The following is a 27,780-nucleotide window of genomic DNA, read 5'->3' as shown; positions in this document are numbered from 1 at the left end:
AAGGAGCAATCGGTAAGTGAGCTTAGTGATGAAAAAATCTTTCATTCCCTTTAAGACAGCATGAAAAGTCAGCTGAGTACAAAACATAGAGAGGAAAACAACACGAAAAGGGAAAAGAAGAGACAGACAAAATTTAGAACAAATAATGTATATATATATATATATATTTTTTTTTTTTTTTTTTTTTTATTTTATTTTTTTTTTTCTGAAAGAGAGCCAGCAATGATTCTTCAAAAATCAGAGATAGAGACATAAACCTGGTCAGGTTATTTAATGGAGAAATTTTTATCTCTGCATTTAACCTATCCCCTTAGGGAAGCAGTGGAAGCTGCCATTGTTAAGGGGGTTAAGGGTCTTGCTCAGTCACCCAGAGCACTAGCGCACTGCTCTAACCACTATGCAAACACTCCCCCATCTTATATTACTGTTCTATATAGGAACAGAATATAACATATTATTAGTTCAGCAGAAAGTCACATTTTACAGATGTATTAATCACAGTAGTATTTTTCCTACGTTCTGATTGTTGTGCCTTGTAAAATATTATAATTACATAAAAACAAAAAGATGATTTTTAATACATACAAGTAACTATAAGGTATTTGCTATGGTCTACTCAATCACTGTGAAGACTGCTGTTGGCCATGCATAAGACCGTCACAAGGAGGTTTAGCCACAACTGGTTGGGACTAAAGAAGCTAGCTGGTCATAGCATACTGTATGCAGGTTCAGAGCTATGAATGGAAGATTAAGTGGAAGGTAAACAACTGGAAGAAAGTTGTGCGTTGACAGGGATATCTGACCAAGGGATAATGGGTTTAAACAAGGAACATCTTAAGAGTTTAGGGTAAAGCAAGAGTGAAGGTAAGAAACCTATTTACCGGAGAGGGTCTAGATGTTACATTTTCACAGACCACCCAGTTTTCACTGACAATGTCAAGCTTCAAGTGTTGGTCAACTGTGTTTATTCAAGTCCAAAGTCAGTGCAAGTATAAAGTAAGAAATCTAAGAGTACTTTGTGCTTTACTCCAATGAAATAGTTTATGAAGATCCTGATTTCCTTATTTCAGCTGGACTTGGCACCTGGCAACACTGCCAAAAGTACCAATATCTGCTTTAATGACTATGGTGCCGCTGTGAATGGCTTAATAGCATCCTCTACACAGTAGAGACTTTATTAAACAATAAAGTCAAAAGGCCCTATCACACCTTCTCTAACACCCCTAGCATAGCCACAGGTTTCCTCCATGTCACGCTGCACTGATAAAGTCATTTATTAAAAATGGAGTCCTAACCAAATATTGAATCATATACTGTACAGTAGAACTTTATTTAAGAAATAAATAAATAAAAATAAAATATATATATGGATCAAATGTAAAGTTACAGATTTCCATTTTATTACATTATTATAACTGTAAAATAATGAAAAAAATGCTTACCGTAAATTAAAGAACCTTTTGAGATAGATTCCCTGCATTTGTTATGTATTTTAGTGGTTTTACTAATCTAATATTGATGTGTAAGCCACATTTGTGTGTGTAGTAGCTAAAGATTAGGTTCATTGTTATCCTTTTTTTTTTTACAAAATATAGATTTTTGTAGCACAACAGATCCAGAGTGTTGTTTGTCAAATAAAGAACATCTGAACTTGTGTAAGACAGAGAAATTTCTAAATTATACATAAGCATGCAGCTGCAAACAAGGTGGCTACTAAGAAGCTTGTCAATCCTTTGCTGTGATTGGACTAATACACTGCATGTCTAAAACATCTAGGTGTCAGGCCAGAGGTCACAGTAAGAGGCTGAGTCAGATCTTTGGCAGCATCACGGACCCATACATTATTGTGGCCCCTGACTCCATGTACGGAAAGCTATCACTGTAGTGCAGCATAAGCCATGTAACACGAGCCGTCAGATGGGACTCTGGGTCATACATCACTCCCACCGTAACGCAAGCCTCTCTGCAAAGTGACTCTCCATCCTGTATCTCTGCGGCTCCATCTCTGCGGTTGCCTCTGACCCATTCACATATGTCATTATGTTACACTGTCTCCTTACAGAGAGGCTGCATTAATTTCTAAAACAAGAAACTGACTTACAAAGACCAACAACACAAACAAACGTGCATTGTCCTTTCGTTGTTTGGGGGGAAATAATGAATTTAAACTGTTATCTGGAAAAACTGAAGTGTTATTCTACCAACAGAACAATGTATGCGTCTGTGCTCTCTATCATATTCACTCTGACCTACTAAGAGAGGAGATGAGCAGATGACCAGGATTTGCTTGACTTAAATTGGCCAGACCTTCCAGTTCCCCCCTTGTTTTCATAACGGATATAAAAGACTGTGCGTACTCTGTGTCAGAGTTTGTCTACGACCGCCGAGGCAGTGAGGTCAATCCAGCTGTGATAAATGAATTCAACATTTTCCACACCACAGGTAATTACAAAGCACCATTATTCCTTCCCGGGGACACAGAAGAGCCTGTCCTTTTGTCATTTTCTATTCAGTGTCATAATCTGACAAACCAAAACCTAAAATGACATTTACTGAACAAAAACAGAACTATTTATTTTATTCTGACGATGCTCTAAAGGAGAACACAGCATGCTGGGAGGGGTTTTAAACAGGATATGCTACAGTACAACCAGCTTCTGCTCTGTTTCTAACCATTCTGTGAACCTCCTGCTCTGAACCAGGCCAGCTTAACTTGCTGATGAATCTCAATACATTTAACTATCATCAGATGTTTATTTTTTCACTACTTTATTTCCAGATGTGATATACTGTACATACCTCACATTTAGTCAATAGATTCATATTTTTTGATCATTTCATTATGGCATAAACCTGATGAAAAAACAAATAAGTTTACTCAAAACAGGAAAACTTCACATAAACTAATAAACTTTAAAAGGGATATCTAATCAAAAATAGTGGCCTTCTAACAGGTATGACACTTTGGACCTGAGACAAAACTGTGGACCAAATCACGACACCAAGAAAACATCAGTAACTGACCAAATGTCCTGCAGGCACACAAACAGCTTAAGCTCTGTGCTTCTTTATCAATTTTTAATTAAATGGAAAATGCACTTTAAACTGAATCAAAAACCTCTAATCCACCTAGGAACACTAAGAAAAAGCATTTTTTATCTGCAGATAATGTATCACTTTGCAGCTGTTTCAAAATGGCTTTATGCCAGGTATGCAACAGTTGTAGTCCTTGAACCAAAGACTCCAGCAATTGTCTATGCTCAGTGAATCTGCTGTTGCCAGTAGTCACCTTAAGGCTGTTTTTTTTTTCTAACACTTGGGGAGTTGTGGTCTAGTGGTTATAGCATTGCACTTGGGTCTCAGACTTCAGCACCCACACACTCCAACGGACTGCCACTCTGGGTGCTCCTGTTTTGAGCAAGAGCCTTAACCCCAGACAGCTCCCTTTCACCGCACAATGGCAGCCCACTGCTCCTTAAGGGGATAAATGCAGAGATTTCATTTTGTTGCTCTGTATAGTGTAATGACAATATAAATATTTTGGAAATGCTGTTAACCTCTTACACCCTCAGGGGGTATAAATAAATTTCTGCCTGACAAAAACACACAAAAGTAAATCAATTATAGCCTCACAGCTATTAGATTTAAGAAGAAACTTTTGGTACCTCTGTAAAGGTAAGATGTCATAGAATGGTTTTCTGGTGTCAGCACCATTGTAGCTTTGACCCTGCCTGAAATATTAGGGGCAAAATACAAAATATTTTGAATTTTTTTAACCTCGCCAAAATTTTCTTTGAAATAAACATTGCAAAACACTACCAAAATATTATTTATAGCACAAAAAAGTAGTACAGACTTTTAAATCTAAATGTTGTGTAAAAATATACCAAATTTGGACTCAATCAGATGAATCATATTTATTTTAGAATGGTATTAGTGAGAAATTTCTTAGGCGGAGAGGCCATTTTGGCACATTTATCCAAAAATGTCACCAAACTGTGCCAAATGTGTTTTTTACATCAATACTGGGGGTTTGTTAAAATTACGAGGTCACGTAGCAGCTGGACCCACCGGTGGGTCCGTAGGGTTCTAGGGGTTAATGCCTCCATACAGGAGTCTGTAAGAAGCCAGGTTCATTTTGTGAGACCTGTGACCCCTGGTCACCTAGGACCCCCTGCTTACCTGGTGTCCCAGGTGAAATTGTATCTAAGACAGAAAAAGATTCACCAACAATCATACTTACACTTTTATAGTTCTAATGTATTGTCAACAATCATCATCTAAAGCTACTTTAAAGGAACTAGAGGCGGAATGAGGAAATGAGACTCCCAACAGACACGACTGGCGCTGCGGGTAACTGTAGCCACCAGCCAAGCTGACAGAGGAGCATGCAGGAATACTACACAGATAAATGCTTTCATTCTTTTAAGTAGATGTTGGTCGTTTGCTGACTGCAGAAGAATCCATTGTTATCCCTGGCAGTGTTTGGATCAACAACAACCGCTTCTTCTTCCACTACTATTAGTAAAACAACTGCTACAGCCTGTATCAAAGCTGTCGTGGGGGCGTGCAAGCAGCGTCAATTGACGTCAAGTCTAAAGCACTGCAAGGGAAATTCAGCCGCCGAATTGCAGCATATTATGCAGCACACAGCCTATCAATGACAATGGAGATACCTGGGTGGGTTCGTTGGTTTGGTTTTTAATGCTTCATCACCATTAGCATTAAAAAGTGGACATGCACATGCATGCTTTTACAATTCCTGCCCTTCCTTACAATTCCTTATGGTTTACCTAGATTTATATTGCAGTGTCCATATAATCTGTAATACTCTCTGCATAATTTATAATAAAGCTATTTATACACATAAATCAAGTGGAAAATTAAATTATGGCGATAGCTCTACTGCTCCACTTCTGAAAGCAAAATCATTTGGGCTCTTTTTTTTTGGCATTAAGACAATTATTCTTATTGCCACATTGCCAGACAGGACACTGTAACAAAAAATTAAATAAACAAAAAACAAAAAAATATTATTTGTAAACAGAATAGGCGCTATAAACCTTTTTTGTCTGTGTAATCAGATTTGATCCACTACTTGCAGTATAATGTATTTTATAAAAAAAAAAAAAAACAGCAAGATAACGCTTGGATAATATAAACTGGAGTTTGGGATGCTGTAATGGCCAAACTGGAGGTGGGGTAGAACATTTCCTCTGAGTCTCATGAAATCTGGGCCTTTTACTCTAAGCTGAATCCTATTCTGACTGAAAACTGCAGCTACCAACTCGCTCTTTTACCTGCTTGTAAAATTGTTTGTTTGCCTAACCAACTGGAAAGCAGGCCCGGGCCATGTGGGGAAACGATTAACAAATTGTGTGCTCTTTAGCAGATGAGTGTTGCCGTTAAGCCGAGGAGATGTCACCTTTCAGCAGGAAGCCTGGGACGAGACGCTGAGCGAGGACTTTGTTCCACCTGGATGAATGGCAGAGTGTTTAATGCAGGGTTGATGACCCGGGCACAACTACATTTTAACCTTAGCAGTTACTTTGACACCTAGTCTGTACCCCATGCTCAGATATTCTTCCTCTACAACACCCAGCTTCTGACATGAAACGTGACAGTCATATTACTACAGTCACACAGTTATATTATGACGGCTTTATTTACCTCACTTTTCTCATTCTGAACAACTATCTAAGAAGTTTAGCTTTGTTTCACCGAAACTCTCAAACATCTGCAAATATAACCTCCATCCTCCCCCATCTCACCTCAGATGACTGGTGCGACAGTGGAAAACCACAAACATCCTTGAGGTCAAGTGGGAGGTTTACTGGTAAAGCTTTTCTAAGGTTCACCAACTCAAAGACACCCACAGAGATGCTCAGTGGGGTATAAAAAATAGAGTTGCCTATGTATTTAAAATGTGGTGCAAATGTTGTCGATCTCCCTGACTGATTCATGTAATTCACAAAGAAATTTTTGTCCTCAAAATTACAATGCTCCACCGCACAATGTTCAAGAGCAACTTTCTGGGAAGTCGAAAATTAGAAGGGAAAGATCATGTTTAAATTGGAGTGAGTCCAACATATGGTCATTATCACGGTTCACAAAGATCCGGGACTCAGAGAATTTTCAGAGGTGTCAGGATAAGGTGGTAATTCCACTTTCAATTCACACCTTTTTACATTTCCACCAATTTTCTATCTTCTCAAGTTCCAAATCACCACAAGTAGCTTTTACAAAGCTTGAACACATCTTGATAATTTAGCTTTTAAAGAACAAATAATAGGAAGTTTGCTCATTTGTTCCTGTCAAAATCTTACATGTACATTTTTCTGTAGCAGAATAGAGGAGGGAGAGTCTTAACTCTTTTCTTAAATACATGTAGGCTTTCACTGACATCCTGTCTTTCTACATATTGATATCTATTTAAAGATCTGACATCTAATAATAATTTTTTATGTCAAATAAAAATCTCTAGCTAAAGCACAAGCTTACAGACTGTTCCAGTGGAAAAGGAAGTAGCCGTACAAGACCTACTGCAACAAATACAGACATTCGCAGAAAGCTGATGTCAATCAAAGGGTCTATCAATGTCTATCCTCAGGCAGGAGTGCCAACATGACAAACAAGGCAGCTAGGAGTGAGAGAGCAGCTGTGATTGGGGCATGGCAGGAGATGCCTGATCCACTAACACCTACAGAGGGGGCGAGGAGCTAGCAGCCTTATTAGAACCTCATGTCACCTTTGACGACCCCAAAGGCAGACAAGAGAGGAGCTTGAGAGACACTGAGATCTGGCACCAGCTGGCAGGGTGACCCAGGCCCTGTGGCTGATACCCTCGCTCTGCAATGCCACAGCCTGCACACTTGGGAGACAAGCCAGGGCCATTGTGAATGTCTGCCTGGATCAGATCTCTCTGGGAGAGAGGACAGCCACAGGATCCCCATATGAACAAAACGAGCTTAGAGGCCCTAAACCAGAGGGTAGTATTAACCTTGAAACCTACAGTTGCCTACAAGTGGACTGGCCTATCGTGATTGCAGCGGATGTTGTCGTGCTATTTACCCATATGCTAGAAGAAATCCTAGAAATATTTTGAATCCGAAAAGAAAGGGATGCTTGCATACAAATTTTGAGTTATATGCAATTTATTCGCAAAAATAAATAAATAAATAAGTGGAATGTTGTTTTTTTTATTTTCTTTTTGCACTTGTACCAGTTAATCTTTGAATTACAGATGCGATATGGTTCGAAAACCTACCTGTGAGAAAGGTTGATGTGACACATGTGTAGGTTTTATGATGTGTGTTTGTCATGTTAAAATTAGACATTCATATGTGCAGTGGTGGAAAGTAACAAAGTACATTTACGTGATTATTGTACTTTAGTTATTTCTTGGGGGGGTACTTATAACTTTCACTCCACTACATTTCAAAGTCTAATATTGTACTTTCTACTCCACTCCATTTCGAGAAAGCTGCTAGTTGCTTGTTATTTTGAGCTTAACTTAACTTTGTAATCCGCCGTTGCTGTTTTTCTTTCTTCAACATGCAAGATACCAGACCTTAGGACTGAATTTGGAAACCACTCTTTTAGAGATTAAACCTCTTAACATCCACCTTATTTTGGGAAATTCTAGCATTTCACAAATATGAGGGCAGGTCTTATATGTTGATCATACATTTTATTAAGGTGTTATTGTTGCCATATGACCAAGTTGTTCAGTAGGATTAGTTCTCAAATTAGAGTTGCAGTTTCCTTTTGGTACTATATTCAACCTTAAACCTGTGTGAGGTTTAAGGTTTTTATAGTAAAGTGCTTGACAAGTGGTGTAGAAATTGTAAATGGTTCTACGCATCAATATATCAGGTAGATTTTGAAAGTTACAAGGTTCTTTAAAATGACTATCAAAATTATACTGAAATGTAGTGATACTAGAAAATCTTATTTGTATTTTTGAATACTGAATTATTTTTAAAAGTGAGTACTTCAGTATTTACTTGAGTAGATGTTTGACTGAGTAACTTTTACTTGTAGTCAAGTAAGATTTGAATACAGGTATCAATAATTTTACTCAAGTACTACTGTTGAGTACTTTGTCCACTGCTGAATATGTGAAGCACACAGAAAGAAGAAGCTTTTTGACTCTTGTTTTGGATGCTGCTGTGCAGTGCACTGTTGTGTTTTCCTTCCAGCCAAGATTGGGGATTTTTCAGAGTTCCCAGCTGGAAAAACAACAAACCTTCTAAAATCAAAATTCCAGCTAGCAAAGTTTGAGCATGCCAAGGAATTGTGTGTTTAATTTCCAATGTAACGGCAATGTACAGAAATCTAACACATAAACTTTAATTCATTCTTTTCAAAAAAGGAACAAAAACAAATAAATGAGGTTGTTTTGATGATATCCATGTCAAACTGTATTCCCTTGGTCACAGGTTGTCAGTTTGATTACAGTTCTGGACCTGCTCTGGGAAAGGGAAGGAAGGGGCTCTCTGGTACATGTAGAACTGTTTAATAGTGCAGTAGAGTGAAAATGGATAGTTGAGTAGAAGCGTTTTTTGGGAGGGGTTCAGCTAGATGTGGCTAGAAATAATAAAAAAACGTTTTCTTTTTACTATTTAACAAGCATATCCAGGGTTTCAAACGACATTTTATTTCACAAGACCATCATGCCCATTTTACACACATTTGATATACATGTGTTTGACACGTCTAATGCTCTTTTTGTCATACTCATTTTAATGTGTACTAAACATGCTTATTCACATTTATATGTGAAATTTATATACTTTTTGTATTTTTTTTAATCATAAGGAAATTATAAACCTTGACAGCTCAGCTTCACAGAATTTCTTTTATATTATCGCAAACTATCATAGTAAATGTGGTTATGGACAGTTTGTGTTTCTTCTTTTTCGTTTGATTTTGGCTTTTAAACTGTGATGCAAAGAACGTTGAGAAAAGATGAAAGCTGAAAATCAGGAGGTGTGATTTTTTTCGTTGCTCTCTTGAGAGAGAGTAAGAGAGGGCGACCCTGAATGTGCCACCAGGGAGCTGACTTACTGGGGCAAAATCCAAAATGAGCCACAGCAAGGACAAGCAACCCTCCACCCAGCAGCAAAATCATCAAACTTTTAATGACTTGGACTATTACCCCCAGTGAGCTAGTTTAATGGCATCCAGAGGACATCACCAGACAAGGCTTACTAGGTTACACCAACATTTGCACTAAATAAAAACTCTAATGAGACATCTGCACCTTACCAGCATCAATTGCTTTAAAACAGATTAAAAACATTAAAAGGATAGGTAGGGTTCATGTACGGGGACACTGGATTGGTTTTTAGGCCCTCTGATTCTACACACAGCAAAGATTTTCTTTAATTTACAAACTAAATAAGGATTTCTGTAGGATTGTATCTGATTTGGAATTAATTTATGCTTGGTCTTTGAGGACAATATACACGTTTCTGAAAGAAACGGCTGAAAACATTGTGTTGATTTCTTTTGTTGGTCTCAGTAGATTATAAATAAAAGATATTCAAGAGAATAACACAATGTTGTGCAGGTTTGTTCTTATCTAGCATTCATTTGCAATCAGCATGTAAACAAAAGTAATACATTTGCTGATTTGACCCATTTGTTTTCCAAGACCCCAACCTTATCTGTGTAAGTAGTTTGCATAGAGAAGGAATGGGCTATTGTTTGACACTTTCACAAAAAATGGTTTTATTAATATATGAATTTAGGTCTATCGGAACAAAGGTGGCAAAGGTCGGCTATGGCATTGATGCAGTTTTATTTACTTGATACAATATCTCGTATACAAAAAGAATATTGTAAAAATGGCCTACTTAAGAATTTCTTATTTTTAAAGTGTTCGATAAAAAAGTTAAAAACAGAGATCTAAGCTGTCTACAGACACTGGAAACTTCATGCAAATATCCCCCCACCCCCCAATGCCCTAGGGAGATGGCACTGTGTTCTTTATGCCCCACAGCAAAAAAGAAAAAGCGATGTGAACACATACATCACTTAATACCAAAGCTTTATTTTAGCACGGTAGCCTATTGTCATGGCTGACTTTCTGCTGTGCCAGCTAAAATTACCTAAATGTGAGCCGAATTGCCTGCACTGTGCTGATTAAACACCGAGACATTTAAATCTGATGAAAATACTAGCCTTTTAGAGCACATTAATAAGCGATCTCCTTTTCCCACATCCTATTTTATATGGAACAACACAGGAAAGTGTCTGCACTATCCCTGTACAGACTCACTGTGCAATAAATGGATCAGCAGAGGAGCTAATTGGCTTCCTCAGCAATTAGATACCGACCTGCTTTTCTGCAACATGATCCCCTTCCTGTTTGCTTCGACATGTCACAGGTGTGTGCATAAAGTGTACAAACTAAAGCCAGGTGTTACACTGATAATTGGGCCACATTGTGGATTCACTGCTCATCATTGCAATGAGCATCTTGGTCAGAGGAGAAAGATACTGTAGTAAAATGCATCATGGGCTTCTAGTGGGTCTGTTTCATTTACCTACAAAAAAATATGCATTTATTTTACATGGTGTACAAGCAGCAGTTAATTGTCTGCTATCTTTAATGTGAAAAAAGTGAAATAAAATTGAGCATAATGTTCCTGCTATAGATATTCAAACATTCCTGTTCTTAGGCAGCGTGTTGCTGTTTAGGATTTTATATTCATCATGAGTAGACAAGAGAGAATTCCAGCGTTCTCCTCTCTTGTGGCTAGCCAGAGGCGATTTAGCCAAGACAAAGATGGGTGCTGTGTGTCCTTCTGACCCCACCCTGCAAATGAGAGGGTGCTGTGCTACAGTGGCTGCTCCTAATTGCTACCAAATAGCTTCAGACCCATAAGAGTTGCAGTGAAAATGGGGCCCAGTTATGCTGCCGGGACCTGGGGGACGAGTCCTACAGAGGACCCACAGTTCACTCCTATGCCATGAGGCCCCCTCTGCAGTGCAGCACTACTGCTGCCTCATCAAGTTCTCCCGTTGAAATTGCAGGGTGGCAGGGGAACCGAGTCTGTAAATATGGCCACACTGACAATGAAATGTCATGGTCCCTGTTCAGCTGGCTGGGACTTTGGGGAGGGAGATTTGTCTGGTTAGATACACCATGACAGCTCCTGAACTCTGGTCCAAGGCAGTGAGGCACACTGAAGAAAACTGTGACTTTCAGTCAGCAAATAAAGATGCAGATGATCCTACCAAACAAGTTAATGGAAAACTAGAAATCTTATATTCTCCCCAAGCATATTTAAATAAGAACATGTAAGTAAATTTGAAAAACAGTGCTAACACATCATGGGATAATCAGCATCTAGATTCATTTAATTAAGCTAGAATAGGACCAGAAATTAATCTGTTAAACTGCACCAACTGATTTCCAGTTTAACTGGTCCTCAGAAGTCAGTAGCTCTCTGATCAGCATACATACAATGTGTTCCTGCTAACAGCTTAAAATAAGCCATTTTCTGGTTGACAAGACTGTTAATAATTGAAGAAGACTAAAAGTTAGTCATTTTCAGTATCACTTATTTTAAAAAAGATGTCTGAGGAAGCAAACATAGGTAATGAGTTCCGTAAAAGTTTAAAAAAACAATCGACTGTACTTGGTTTCCAAGATTTGAAGACGTTTCGCTTCCCCTCCAGGAAGCTTTCTTAACGACCGACCTTCAGAATCATAGACAGGTTTTAGATATTACAGGCTAACAATCGAACCAAACGACCCACTCGTCAGTTTCAATTTGCATGTTTCCAAGCAATACAAGGCCTTGCCTATATAAAGACTCAAACTCACTGCGGATCCAGACATTTGAATTGAGAAAGCTTCCTGGAGGGGAAGCGAAACGTCTTCAAATCTTGGAAACCAAGTCCAGTGGATTGTTTTTAAAACTTTTACGGAAAGACTATGACCTGGATGACTGAGAATCTTCATCAACATAGGTAATGGGGTATTTAAAAGGAAATTCTATTTTCTACAACTTGTCAGGACAAGGAGAACATGTCTGTAATTCAGATTGGATGAGAGTGGGAGTTTAAGCAGACACTAGAAACCTTAACAGACTATAGCAAAGCTGATGCCTTTTATTCTACATAGGTAACAACCTCTATTTGCCTAGGAATGCTGTTGTAATCTACATTTGTAACAGATGAAAATATACAAACCAGTTTATTAGGATGGCACACTCACAATACTGTTTACTTATATACTGTAAGATGCTAAATACACTTTAAAATGTTCACCCTAATCCTCTTGAAAATGTTCCTAAAACTGTGACTAAAGTGAATGTTCTCTCAGACAATGTCATTGCTTTTGCTATAAATAGCTGATTTTTTATTTTGTTTTTTATTCAACCTTGATTTTGCCAGGGATAATTCGTTTGGGACTCTAAATGTCTTTTGCATACAGGTCCTAGCCACCAGATGATCTATCAATCAGGAAGGCAAGAGAAAATAATGGTAACCATTTTTATACCATCTATCGTTCTTAAAGAAAAATAACAATTGTCCGAATTCTGTATCGGCAAGTTACAGTGGCACAACAAAAAGAAATCAGAACCATGCAACAAAGTTTACACTGATGTATTTATAGTATCAGCTTCAAGTATCAGTATCAACTGTAATTTCAATAAATCTTTCTACTGAGTCCGAATGTATAGATCAATCCATGAAGACAGGTTGTTTGATTTCTGAAAATGAGACCGAAACACCAATCATAACACCTCCAATGCTGTGAATTTTCTCCTAAAAAAACCCTCTACAATATGTATAAAGCATAAATCTGTCAAGATCATGCATTTTAAAAAAGGTTCATAGTATTTAGGTATTTTAGTGAGGCATAGTTTTATTCTTTTCCCCTAACCCTGCCAAACAGATCATGTTTGATACCGAGAGATCCAAGAACTTCTGAAGAATTGTGTGAAGAGCTTTACTGAACATAAGAGATTTGGAGATCAGCCCTTGTGTTCTAATTTGCAGCTAATAGTCGCTAAGCGTTATTGCTTTCAAATTAATTTAAGATTTTTTTTTTTTAACCCTCTTGCCAGGCTAGTTAAATTCCGTTGTATTTAAGCCATTAAACAGCTCGTAGGATCCTGTAAAGATATTAAAACTCTCTTTATCTAAAAAGAAAAACAGCAGATTAGCAATGACAGGTGTCTGAGAACCTGAGAAGGATTTATTTATCAGCACCTTCTGTGGAACACCTGATTCTACATTTGTGAGCCAGAAGGTGTGATAAATACACTCACCTTTCCATTTGACAATTTGAAATTACACTGAATTTTTTTTTTTGGTCACTAATTTGAATAAATAAATAATCACATTTATTAATAAGCATGGTTTCACACAGAGAAGGGTTTTTCTTTTCCAAATATGGTGGAAATATTTTATTCCACACAGATACATATAGAAAGTGACAGATTGGTCTTTCCCAACTTACCTGCCTGTTCCTCTCATCCATAATTCGGGTAATCTGTATCTTCTTCCGCCCCATGGCTGTGTCTTTTTTGGTCTTGCAGACACGTCAACAGTATCAATACAGCACGCTTTCTTGCCCCACTCCCCTAGAACATTGTGCAGGAGTATCTCTTTTTGTGGGCTCTGTTTCACTCTCCTCAGTATAATCTATTCTCTTCAGCACACCGTAATCTGAAAGACAGAAGAAAAGCAAATTGTTAACCCGACAATTAACTCAGTAGCTAATCTAAAGCACCACTCTGAGACTCTGTGTTCTGTTCTCGGGCATAATGGGAATACTTACACATACACATACTATTATCAATTGAGCTGATGTACTTTACTCTCACTTATGAAAGTCAATAGTATATATTCAATAGTGGGAAGCAGCTGCAAAATCCAACAAACCTTTTTATTGCAAAAGCATTATAGGATAACAGATCATTTTCTTTAGTATGTAAAGAAAATGATCTAATGAGGACTGTGCTGTCTTGAGGGAAAAGCACGTTGGTGGAGTCAGACAAGTGTGAAAAAATACAGGAAGGCAAGTGTGCGGTGGCCGCCATCCTTTTTAAAGCTGTTCTGCTCAGGAACCCAAAATGCTTTAAATAGAACACAAATGCAAATTCTGCTAAATTCTGACTAGTGTTTGTAACTTTAAATATATTTTCTTGGGAATTAGCTAAAATAGATGTAATGCCCAAATTTGGCAATACTCCTTGCTGCAAATAGCCAGGGTGTAAAAACTATTGCACTGCAACAGGTCACTCTTATCAATGTAAATTTGATTAAAGAGGTTTTCAAGTTACTAGCAGTTTGTTTTATTATGCAGACAAATGCAAACCTACCCACACAGAACTACGATTTATAAGCCAGCTAATATTAGCTTTTTATGGTTATATAGGTTTAAACTGAGATGAAACAACAAAAAAGACCACCAGTACTGCACAATTACCACTACTACCGGTACATTAGGTTTATTTATTCTGTATGTTGTATCTTTTTGTTTCTAAAAATGAATAATACAAGAATAAAAAAGGTAAAAAACAAATCAAAATGTTGTTATAGTTCAGCAGTAGCAGGAATTAAAGCAGTTTCTTGAGCCATTAGGCTTTTTGCTGGGTAAAACCCATGACCAAACCCTACTGTAATAAACAATACAGCAGATCGTCTGTAAACATTTGACCCAGGACTCAAATTGAGTTAACTAAACCAGCTCCAGATCATCCATCAGTAAAATCTATGTTTTAATGCTTTCTAATCACTGACCATTGATTTGCTCTTAAAATGATTATGAACTTAATTCCTGTTCAGTACTTACATTAGGGTAGTGCAATCTCTAAGGTTGGAAGATAATCCAGTAGAGATAAGGAAACTGGGGATATAATCTCACAGGAGAATGTAACCTGGCCAGTTTAGGGTACGATGCCCCAGGGAACATCTAACGATGCCCTTTTTCTGCTCCTGAGCAAAAAGATAGCGTCCACTCCCTCGAGGCACATCCATCACTTCCACCTGGCAAATAGATACTGTCCCAACAACTATCTTCCATATAGTATGAAAACAAATGTGGAAAGCTTAACAACTCCGGCCATAAGACGCAGTCAGCATTTGTACAGAGAGGGAGACGGGGGCTGAACTGGAAGGGAAAACGAAAATGACCAGTTCCAGTCACACACGGTCATTATGGGTTACAGATGAACGGGCATTATGGTGTCTGGCTGTCTGAATCAGGGCTCCACTATAGGGAAACTTCACTGAGATCACCTTGCTAACTACCCACACACTCTACAGTTGGAGCCAAGGAAAAGGAACTGCATGAACCCCCACAAAGAATTTCATCAAACCACATCACAACAGACCAGGAAAAAATGACAATGTTTTCCTTCTCTTACCACTTCAAACATGTAGACTGAAAGAGCCATGTCTAAATCAGGGGAAGTCTGTGAATGTCTGGTCCCTTGCAAAAAAAAACAAAACAAAAAAAAAACATGTCTATCCCAGGTACTAAGTTCATGTAAAAAAAGGAAATATATGATTGTGTGTGGATCCATTCTGTTTGTCTATTATTTGGCTGTTTAGCATTAAATATAATGTTTAGGCAATGCAGTTTGGACTTAAAAGTTGATCTGAACACTGACATTTTTGGTATTTGTGTGGGTAAAACCCAAGTGGACCTACGAAGATTAAACAAACCTATTGAACCTATTAAACTTGTGTTAAATGTCCATTTTTTAAATTTTTTTTTCAAGATGCAATGCTAGATTTATGAAAACATTCTCTTATAGAGAGAACATCATAAGAAATTTATAATTTAAGAAATCTAAAAAATAACCTCACTCTACAAATTTCAGCATTTCTTCAGTTCTGAGTTCACATATGTCCTTAGTAATGATTATTATACAATCATGTCCAGGAGGGCAAATAGGATTTTTCTGATTTCTCCAGATTTCCATTGTTGGAAAAACATATTGTGAAAGGCAACAAGGGTGAGATTTTCTTAAGGTATCAATAAAGAGAAGAACAACAAACATCTAAACCATTTACTAGTAATAATAGGAGTAGAGTGTTGCTCATAAGGTGGAATTTTATCCAAAATCTATAGTAAGAACAGAATAGCAGCTGGTCAAGGAGGCGGAGAGCAACACTGAAGAAGTAGCAAGAATTTCTAAGAAGAAATGACTGTGGTCTCCAAATGTCTAGATTAGGAAGCGGGGCAGAAATTTCTCATAAACTTTTGGTAAAACGTGTTATAGTCAAAACTTACAGGCCATATCTCCCAATTTGTGTGTTTGGCATGAAAAACAATACTGAATGAATAATGCAAAATGAACACTCATCTCTGAGTGAAACATCAGGCTATGTGGAATAAAATTTTTGGATTATTTTTCCTTTAAAACTGGGATATTTTCAATGGTCAGTTGGATTGTAAGGGATACAAGTCATATTATTTGTTGAAGAAGTGTTGAAATGATCTGTGACCTTTCCTTTATCATTTCAACAGGGCCATTCACCCTCTGTATGGGCACCAAAAATGAATTAAAGGTCAGTCCCACAAACAAAACTTTGACAAAGGTGTAGTAAAAAAAAAAAAAAAAAACACGTTAAAAAATCATAAATTTTTGGAACGCTTCTCCTGTCTTTATGCGATGAGGCTCTCAGTGCTTGCCATTTCGAATCCGAAAGCGTAGCAGATAGGGTCCAGACATGCAGCCCACATGCACAGATGTGGGCTGACAAACCTAAAGAGTCTTCAAACTGCAGGTGTGCCATAATTCCAACTGTAGTCTGCAGTTGTCAAAGCTAATAAAAATATAGAGCAGGTTGCTAAAAACACTGAATATTTCCCTTTCCGAAAGTAAGATATCAAAATATTTTATATGTTTTATATCTTATATATTTATTTTCCAGACTCTTCTGCAAAATCTTATTTTGATGCAAATAACATTATTTACATTTTCCATTTTTGTTGTATTATATGTGATGTATTCTAAACTCAAAAGTCAGAACATTCCTATAACAAAAGAAATGGTTTCAAATTTCCCACATTTTCCCAAATTCAACTAAAATATGCACTCCATGTGGCAAAACTGATGTTTTTGTATCCAAAACAGTAACAGAATAACAGTTTAGAAAGAACCCCATTTAAGGATGTTAGATGCTTTGTTGTTAAGAATGTAATCATGAATGAAACAAACAATCTAAGCAATTGATGCTCTAGGAAGCCGTTTACCTGAATTTGCAGTCATATTGTTTTCAACCAAACAGTGGCAAAAAATCTTATTCTTGGAACAAAGTAATTCTGGAATTAAAGGGGGTCATAGAATGCAAAACTGAGCTTACATTGTCATAGATGAATAACGATAGTTCAGTGGGTGAAATGGCCGCACAGAGAAGTTCAAACCCCTTTGACACCTCCTTTCTCTCCAAATCTCAAAATTCTAAACTTCCACCATAAAACTGGCAAATCCAAACAAAGCCCCGAGTTGACAATAGTTCGGGGATGTTGCCTTATTTGGTTCTGGCCTGTACTTTTTTTCACGGCCTGAAATTTACATATAGACAGCCCACTGGTTCACGGCCCAAGAACATAAATAGAGGTAGATGTAAGACACCAGTTTAGCTGTTTAGCCTACAGTTGGGTTTACTTCTAGAAGAATTATAAAGAAGGCAGTTTATCTATTGAAAATGAGCCAGAACCACGGGCGTAAATGCAGTGTCCCAGGCTGCACAGAAAAAGGGGAACATTTTCACAGTCTTCCCAAGGATCCAAAGACTTGACAGGCATGGATAACTTTTGTCTATCAGAAGATCCCTGCAAAGATTGATGCTCAGCTGTTCATGCGCTCTAATCATTTTACTGAAGGCAGCTTTCAAAATGTTGGACAGTTCAAAGTAGGATTTGCTTTGAATTTTATGGAAACGGGGGACTGTTCCGACCGCACCAGGCATTCGAACCGGGCCCTCAGCTCCGTGGCTGATCCAGGAACCGGACGGGGGCAGGGAGCCAGCAGCAGCGGGGGACGAAACAACCAAACCCAACTTAGTGAGGGGGAAGCACGGGGCCGCCGGTGTCCTGGGTACCGTCACCAGGTCGGGTTTGGTCGCTCCGTCCCCCGCAGGCTCCCTGCCTTAATCCGCCGGAGTTAGTGGACCAGCCCCGGAGCTCACGGCTCGGTTCGAGTGCCCGGTGTGTTTCGACTAGGTGCTGCACTGTAGTCGACCAAAATCCCGGACGATTTTCAAATTCCCCCCATTTTTGAGGTATGAAAAGTAGGACATGTCCTGGAAAAAGAGGACGTCTGGTCACCCTACCATATAAACAATTTTCAGTTTGCTCATTGCAAACCAACCAATCAGCGCACAGCTCATTTAAATATTCATGAGCATACTATAAAAGGAAGAAAACCTCTCGTTTCATTCTAGGACTTTTGACCAGGCTTGCATTAGGGCTCATAGAACAGCAAATATGCCATTTTCAGCTCAACCAATGTCACACACCCTTTTCAGACACCTTAGGAACCAGCACCAAATACCCTATAAAATCATTATATGACCCCTTTAAAGAGTCTTTATTGAATAGCACCACAATTTAAGAGATTATAGTCCAGAATACAAATAAAGCATGACTTCAGAGTTTAGGTAGCTAATAATGTCCATGCTGAGTTGAGAATTAGCTATCGACTTGCCTTGGATAGGGAAAATATTCTCCTTCAGCCCACGTTGGAATTTTTTTCTGACCTAAATATTTTACCTTAGAATCTAAAGAGAAGCAGGTTGATGGATGAGTATGAATTAGTGGCAGGTGTTTTTTAATGTACATGATTGTCTTTCTCCCTAGGAATATCCCTCTCAGCTGATGTAAGCATAAACCAACTAACACTCATCCCTGTGACTCAGTTAAATATGAATACAAATAAAACCTTGAAAGCAATATTTGTTCCTAACTTCAGATTATATCACACATTCTTGAAAAAAAAAGTGTACACGTAAATTTCAGATGGAAAAAGATATCAAAACAGCATCTTAATAACTTGAACATAGAAATCTGCATGTCACACTATTAAAAAGACCTTGATATGAACCACTGCACCTGACCCTCTCTCATATAATCTCATCTAGCACTTCTGAAAGATGCTTACCTAACATTTGTAACACATAAATCAATCTGAAAAGAACTGGTCACCATAGAAACAGCCACGTCAGCTTGACAGAAAGTCAATAACACACGACTAACACAACAAGTCCTAGCCTTACTTAAGTGTGGCCCCTGTTCAGCACACATGCAGTTTGGAACATGTTGCAAAAGTAATGTAAAAACAAGTCAACATGGCAGAACAAATGACAGGGAAGCTGGTTAGCCTTAGTCTCTTTGCTTGAAAGAGTTGCTCAGTATTTTTTAAATTATATTCTGTTGATAGGTGATAAGCCTTTAGTGTCTTTCCTGTAGTAAATAACGACCATAACTACAACCTTAATGAACTTCTAAAGCTGGGTTCTTCATCCCTGCTTCTCAGGACCCACTGTCCAGCATATTTATGGGGAGGGTGTTCCTGCCTCTGCACACATAATTTCAATAATAAAGTCATTAACAGAGCTTTACTTTTACAGCAGAGAACAGAAGAGCAGAGACTTTTCTCATACAGGAGAACCATTAATAATGCACCTTTCAGACCACCGTTGCTTATATAATACTATATACACACATGCTAAGGGAGCTGATGGACCACTTTGTGGCATTGTCTGGGAAAAATAATCTGATCCTGAGTGTCAACGAAATAAGGGAGATGATTATACATTTCTGAGGAAACAGGAAAAAGTCAAATACTATTAACATTGCATGGAAGAAGTGCAGGTCGTGGCTGATGGAAGAGTATGAATACCTTGGTGTTCATCTGTACAACAAACCCGACTCTAGACACAGGTGTGAAGCTGTCTACAAGAAGATAAAGAGAAGACTGGACTTCTTAAGGAAGCTTAGGTCCTTGAGTGTTTGCAGCAAGATGCTGCATATTTTCTCAGTCTGATGGTAAAATCTGTGTGATCTCCTCTGTCATCTGAGTACCAGCATCAGAGTAAAATACAAAAAAATATATATATATATATAAAAAAGATGATAAAGAATGTGTTATTTATTTTTTTTTTTTTTACTCTTCTAGAGCCTCTGGAGATAAAATTACAAAGAAAAATTCTTCATAAAATGAAGGACGTTAGGAACAATAGTGAGTATCCTCTTTAGGAGATTGTTAAACAACAAAGTGTCTTTAGTCAAAGACCTCTCCAGATCCAATGCAGGACAAACTGCTACAGAAGACTATTCCTGCCTGCAGCTATTAACACCAACAACACATCCCTGAAAATAAAAAAGAGAGTTATGACCATATTTATTTTCCCATTCGGACCAATAAAATATTTTGAACTGAACTGAACTGGATAATTGTCTCCTCCTCTGTGAACAACTGGCCAAAACAAACCTGACTCTAGGACTAGTCGCTAGCAGTGAGGTATTAATTGCAGCTAACCCAGTAATATAGTAGCATCTGAATAAATCCTCCTGTAAAAACTCTGAACTATGGCTTTAACGTGGAACACAGAAACACTGAGGACACCCCTCGCAGTTTCCAATCAGTAAAATATTCCCAAATATGAGAGTAATTATTAAATCGTGGATTTCCTTCTACTCCCTTTTTTAAGCCTTTTAAAAACAAAACATTGTTAAAATTGCCTTATTTAGAGTATAAAATAAAATCATATTCAAATTTAGTCTTAATGCAGCTAGTGGTCAATCAATGGTTTGCAAATTAAATGAAATGTAATTGCTGAGATAAACTCAAGCTAGAAACTGTTAAAATTATAATGTCTTATTATCATAGGAGGAGAATAACCTTGCACCCCCTTTACCTCTAAGGTCAGAGCACAGATCACCAATCTTAACCTAAATTGGTTTCTGTTTTAATTTGCTTTATGATGTGCTTAGTGACTACAATTTTCATCTACGTTCTGTACTCTCAAAAATTAAAGTGACATGTTGCAGACCTCAGAGTATTATCTTGCCTCAAATGTATTTGTAACTGTTGTGTTTTTCTGCATTTATTAACAATTACTTTACAGCTTAAATATGCATAGTAGATAGGTTATGTTTAAAACTAGAGTTGGTGTGAAACCTACAGCATTCTGAGTTGAAATTCCACATTCAGGAGACGTTTTCTGTTAAGTTTCTCAAGGTAAAAGACAGAAATTGTCAAATTCTTTTTTTTAATCGTTTTTACAGCACTATGCTGACAGGAAAGCAGGTATGAGAGAGACAGGGAGAGAAATGCAGCAAAGGACCACAGATCTGTGACTATTGAAATGGGATGTCAGATTTTTCTTTTCAGTCAAATTTCCAGAAATTTGGGAAAAGGGGAACAGAAAATGCATATCTTTTGGCATTTGGCTTGAAAGAACCAAAACAGAGAAAGAAGGACTGAGGCGAGATGATGGTGGCTGGAAAAACCAATGCATGATTACTCTGACATGAACTGAGACATGAATAGGGCCAACTAAAATGAAATGACTGAATGATGAAATCAAAGCTACAGGTGAAATAAAGGCAAATAACCGAACAGAATGACAACCACCAAACCAAGCGGGGATTAGTACGAAGGGTATACTAAAGTACATAAACAATGTTTCTAACTAAACTAGCTCTTACAGACCGTATCCTGTCTTTTAGGTTTACAGAAGCAAAGCTAAGCAGCTAAATGCCTGTGCTTCTGTGAAGGTGATGGATATCAGCCAGAGACTGAACAGGGCTGTGACAGTTGTGCTTCCTGTCGAAAAACGCAGTTAGCCTCGCTATCCTACCACAGGCCGTGGGCAGACAAGACTCAACTTCCTGCCCCTGCACTTCCTGTTATTCAGGACCCTTCTGTTTACCCTCAGCAGGGAGGGGAGTCGGGGAGAAAGGAAGAAAAGGAGGAACCTCGTAGGGACTCCCTGCCCAGTTTATCCTTCCACTTATTACCTTCCTGAAAGCAAGTCCGAGACTAAACAACAACAACGAGCTCATCTCCTGTGGCCCTGCTCTGCCATTTCAGCATGGATCATTACATAGGCTGGACAATCTGCACAGGAGACTGTCAGCCCCTGCCTTTAAAGCAGACAAAGAGAGATTCTGCTGGTTATTCAAACACCCCGTTGGTTACATAAGAATGAATCATAACTCAAAACACAAGCTAGTTAGTATACATTGAAACAACAAATTTATGACAGAAACATATTCTGGAGAATCCAACATCCTGTTCCTGTAATCCTAATTTGAATTGATAAATGAAGTCTGTAATAATCCATGGCACTGCTTTTAGGTGTATCAAACCCAAAGTGTCACCGCCCTTATTCAGATATGATTAGCCTTCGGGCTGACTAAAGACACAAGTGTGCCAGCCGTAATCCATAGTTGTGGTTAAAAGGCGCCTTGATGCGACTACAATAGGATGGGAACATCCACCTCTTTGTTCTTGTGTTCATCAGGAGGTGCTGTACCTGTAAATGGGTGTGCTGGCCTGAGGGGAGTGGAGGGAAGCCAAGCCTCTCTCGCATTCTCCCCCTTGCTCTTTTGTGAGAGCGTGCTTATCTCCCTCTCCAGCAGTGAAAGACAGGATTGTGGTCTTTGCAGCATCACTAGTGTTAATGTCTCATGATGCTAATCTGACATGAGGCTGATCGCTCAACAACCACTTTCCTCTTTCTTTCTTTCTTTCTTTTCTCTTTCTTTCTTTCTTTCTTTCTTTCTTTCTTTCTTTCTTTCTTTCTTTCTTTCTTTCTTTCTTTCTTTCTTTCTTTCTTTCTTTCTTTCTTTCTTNAGAACTGTGATGAATGGTTGATCCACAGTAGGAAGAAGTGATCTCGGTTCCTGCAGAGAGGACTCTCCCATCAGTGTTCTTAGTGTAAACGGATTAAAACCAACCACTGAACTGGTTTCTGTCCCTCCTGCTGGTACCAGCTGGTCTGGACTTCCTGCGGTCTTTAAGTTTTTTTTTTTTCTGAAAAAGTGTGAACTCTAACAGCAGGTTCCTGAAACGCACAGCTGCGGATGTTTAATTTGGATAAACCAGATATTCACGGCCATATTTTATATGGGATTAATTAAAATCAGGTAGAGAGCTCAGAGTATCACCTGCTGCTCACCTGGGAGATGATGAACTTCAACCTGCAGGTTTATTAAGTCATTTGTTAGGTTGACTGGTTTTATTACAGTGAATTTTGATAGATTTTTAAAGCGATGATCCTGACCTGGTAGAAAAAATCTGCAAAAATCAGAAAAAAATAAAATTAGATCACATTTCCTTCTTACTACTTTTTATTCATCCGATAAAATAATCTATTTTATTTTGCTTCCATTTTTGTTTATTCCATCCTTCCTTTATCATTCCCTATTTTGTTGTCTCATTTCTCTTTCTTTCTTTCTTTCTTTCTTTCTTTCTTTCTTTCTTTCTTTCTTTCTTTCTTTCTTTCTTTCTTTCTTTCTTTCTTTCTTTCTTTTAGTTTCTCTTTCACATGATTTACTCTCCTTGTCTTGTTTCTTCCTTTCTTTGAACCCATACCATACATTTCTTCACCTACGTTTCCAAGGCGACTAATGAGATATAATTAATAAGAGCTATTGCAAGGACATTTGAACAAAAAAGTGAAACGCAAGCCTCTGAGAAATGGAAAAGGGGGCATGTCTGCAAAACCTGGAAATGCTGCAGCACTTCCCCTTTCTCTGTAGGGCAATGGTGAGGGTGCCATTTCTCATACAGAATAATAACTTCAAAAGCATTTCAAGGAAAGATCTGAATGACTGTGGTATGAACTCGGAAGGTGTAAACTGCACCAGGCATGCATCAATATCCTTTTTTTCCAGCCGATACTATTTTGTGGTTTTCTTTGAGGTCTGATAATTCTCATGAAGACTGTAAAATACAAAGACAGGGCCACTCAGACTCAACAAATTACACAATGCAAATTCTATTAGAACCTCAATAACATCAATATTTAGGTCACTGATTCTCTATTATTTGTTTCCAGGCTTTGAGATATCCATATCTTTTAAACTAAACTTAAGCATCTCAGTCAATGAAATACATCTCAGGTGTGGGCACGACAGCAAGTGACATATTACCAAATATGTTGACATAATTAATATATGTTAATAGAAAAGAAGTATTTCGGGACTGCTATATTCCACTTATAAAGTTATGAAAGTTATGATTTGACGTACTATGTCACACTATTGAAGGTAATAGTTTTGAAGCCAACACTAGATTAATAACCTGAAACTGCTGCATTAAATCATATCTCCCTGCCTTTTATCTACTAAACTAGCTGCTGGTGGTTTATAGTCTTTGAGTGGTATTAGATATTGGCTCTAACGCATATGATGAAAAGAAGATTTTTTTTTTTTTTGTTTACCCGCCGATCCATAGAGCAGCTCAAGGAAAATATAATTATCATTTGGTCCATTTATCGACTATGCAATACAATCTGGTTAATCATAAACGGATTGCAACCAACGTAACATTTTTGGCTTGTTTCATTCAGCCTTCACCAATCAGTCTGCAACTGATGCAATTAAGAGAAAAAATTCATTGTTCATAAGAATTCCCGACATGGACAGCCAAAAAGCCAGCATCTAGAGCCTGCACTGAAATGGCAGCCAAGCAGACAGTGAGTGGTTAATCTGCCCTGATGATTGAGAGCTTGTCCAACTCTCAGATGACCCAGCTGTAATCCCACATTGGATCAATGCAAGTTCAAACAATCCTCCATGCTGCTAGCACCTTACTTGGACTGGGGGATGGTGCTAAGACTGAGACCAGGAGACAGAAAGCTACTTAACACCTAAAAAATGACATGAAAAGGAAAGAAAACCCCACAGGATGAGCCTTCTCTCACAAAGAAACCCATTTCTAGTGTGCATATATATATATATATATAAATATATATGCATTTAAATATGGGCCACATTGTGCAGGGAGCTGAATGAAAATGATGTCGCTCCCTCAGATAAATCTTGGGACATGGATCCAATCTAGCAAACACGAATGAAGATGAGTGGATATAACAACCAATAACCGAAGGACATCGTATGCTGACAGCCCTACCAGACAGGCATCCTCCATCTCACTCTCATAGTTCTGTCAGGGGATAAGAGGACTATGCAAGGTGACTTTGACTAAGTGCCTTGGGGGTTTCATGAGAAAACGCCATTGACATTACATTAATTTCATATCTCTTTTCTAACTGACTTAGAGCCAAAGAGCTCCAGAAAGCAGGACAGAAAGAATGAAACAGATGCTTTTTTCCATCCCCTTAAGGCATTGGTAGCATGGATCTAAAGTGACAAATAGGTAACATGATCACCTACAAACTTACTCCTATTTTTAAGACTCAACAGAGATGGATAAATGCCAGTCAGAAACTTTCCACTGCACTACCAGAGTGATAGCAGGTGTTTGCGTAGAGGAGAAACGAAAAGAAGATAAGAAGAATAGAGAGAGAGAGAATGAGTGTAAAACCATGTAGAAAAACGTAACGGAGACGGGACTAGAAGAAGCCCCCCCTACGCATCCCATCCCACCTCTGTGGTAGTGTGCGCTAGCAGTGTTGTAACATAATTACTGCTGGGACACTTCTATTCCCAATGATCCATTTGCGTCAGTCAGGTTTTCAAGCCCAGCCAATGAATGGATTCTTAGTTTCTCAAGGATAAAGAGATGACCCTCACCTAACAGTTATATCCATTTCATCTAGGAAAGCAACTCCCCTCCTCAAGGTAAATCCCTCAATGTGCGTTTGAGTGAAACTTTCATAAACAGAGACAAAGATGATACATTCCTTAAAGAAAGGAAGGAGGAGCTATGCCATAATAACGATTACTGAATAAGACAGAGAAATCATCAAGAAGCTCAGTTGGTACACCTGCTAAAGCAAACCGTCGGTCCTGTCATATTTTATCAGAGTAAGTTTGATTTTAAAAAATTTAATAGAAACCCTGACAATGTCTGGAAGAGTTAGGCAATTCCCCTCTTTGAGGGTGATGTTCTGCATCTGTTGGATTTGTATCTGCTCCAACACGCTGCAGTCAAACAGCTGATTTAACTCCTCATCCTATCACCAAGTTCTGCAAGGTACTGATAAGGAGCAAACCATTTGATACACTTAGGATCAAGTGGTAGAATATTGAAAATACACAGCATACTGACCCTGAAGGACTGGACTTGTTTACCTCTGTTATAAAAGTTACTTTTTTGAACCTTTTGCACTTTTTCCAGACAAAAATAATACAATTCAAGCAATGGCCAATGAGTGGCAAAAACTACAGTATGGACGAAAACTGAAAATAAACAGTTTGAGTTGAGAATATAGGTTTGTTTGTTTGAACTCATATATCTACTCCCTTTATTAAGAATCCACTTTATATTGAAAAAGATGCATTTTTCAGGGCCAGCTCACCTTTGCCAACTAAGTGATCTCTTCCTCGTTAAGGCAAAGCATCTGGTTAAAACCTTATCCGGATGCTAAATGTGTCCTTGACTTAAGATGACATCAATGTGGGGCTTCTACAAATATTTCAGTAAAACAAAATTTGTCAGACATGCATTGACCAAGTTTCACTTAGTCCATTGAAGCGTCTGTTTGAATTTTACAGATACAGTATTTTTTCCATCAAATTAAAAGTTATTTTAATGTTTTTCTATAATCTATTGAAGTATGTCTAGTAGATTATAAGCTTTATGATGTCAGCTGGAAATTAAGAGAACTATTAACTGCCTGTTTAAAAGTAATACTACTAAACTCTAAATAAAGCATTTTGATATCTAGAACCATTATGACATTTCTCTAACAGACTAATCTTTTAAAATCATCCAGCCTATATATGCAGCAGCAGATATATCTGTGCAACACAAAAGAGAGTCTCATAGGAAACAACTTGCTTCTTCATGTTTATCTTTTCTCGGGTTAACAAATCCATCTTGACAAAAAAGTTTTCAAGTGCTGTTTCTATGACCCTTCTGTTTCAACAGCTAAGTAATATATGAATACTTCCGATATCACACTTTGCTCTGGTAAATTGTGCTACATCTTACACGTCTACAAAGGCACTTCTCTTTTCATATTTGCACTCACTTTTTTTTTTGTTTTGGCAGTTGCACACAAACATAAAGATGCATGCACAAATGAATTCTAATACATGCATGGTCCTTGAGGTTCATAAATTAGCATTAAATTACACTGGTGCCATAGTCGGGTACAGGATGACGACATTTGTCCATTTGCATGGTTGTCGATCAAGAGTGGATAATCTCACCAGGGGGCAATACTAATGCCAATCCCATAGGGAACAACCCCACCCCCCTCCAGGAACCCACCCAGCCCCTGACATAAACACACACGCACACACACCCACACACACCGCAGGAACGCTACATCTATGTTAAGTGTCATGGTGGGCTTTTGATGTTGCATAGACCGTAACTCAGAAATGGTAAACAGGAGAGATGAACCAAGATCCTCCTCCAGGGGGAATCCACACCGTGAGGATATTAGAGACGTTATGCATAATGTGTCTTAGCAGCGGCACATTTACCCAATCTTGGCAATGAGAACTCAAATTAGACTCCAACATATTCAGTCTAAGTACTGAATTTTAAGGTACTTTAAGACAGACAGGCGGACAGACGGACTTCGTTGTCGTTGATGAGGATGGATGGATGGATGGATGGATGGATGGATGGATGGATGGATGGATGGATG

General features: G+C 38.2%; 1 protein-coding gene across 8 annotated transcripts in view; it reads right to left on the bottom strand.

Moving 5' to 3' along the window:
• The window catches only part of mef2a (myocyte enhancer factor 2A), a 90,073-nt gene that overhangs the window by 46,884 nt on the left and 15,409 nt on the right, over positions 1-27,780 (bottom strand). For 7 of the 8 annotated variants that reach the window (XM_015378712.1, XM_015378710.1, XM_015378713.1 and 4 more), the window contains exon 2: positions 13,484-13,692. In XM_015378712.1, coding sequence (XP_015234198.1) covers positions 13,484-13,537 — 54 coding nt within the window. In that variant the 5' untranslated portion in view covers positions 13,538-13,692. Of the gene's footprint in view, positions 1-13,483; positions 13,693-14,821; positions 15,070-27,780 lie in introns of those variants that run through there. The other variant, XM_015378711.1, reaches the window with a different exon arrangement.

Source organism: Cyprinodon variegatus, unplaced genomic scaffold (assembly GCF_000732505.1).
Source record: "Cyprinodon variegatus isolate N-32 unplaced genomic scaffold, C_variegatus-1.0 Scaffold177, whole genome shotgun sequence".
NCBI classification, from domain to species: domain Eukaryota; kingdom Metazoa; phylum Chordata; class Actinopteri; order Cyprinodontiformes; family Cyprinodontidae; genus Cyprinodon; species Cyprinodon variegatus.
Note: the sequence above shows the minus strand (reverse complement) of the source record. Positions and strands in the feature narration are given on the sequence as shown.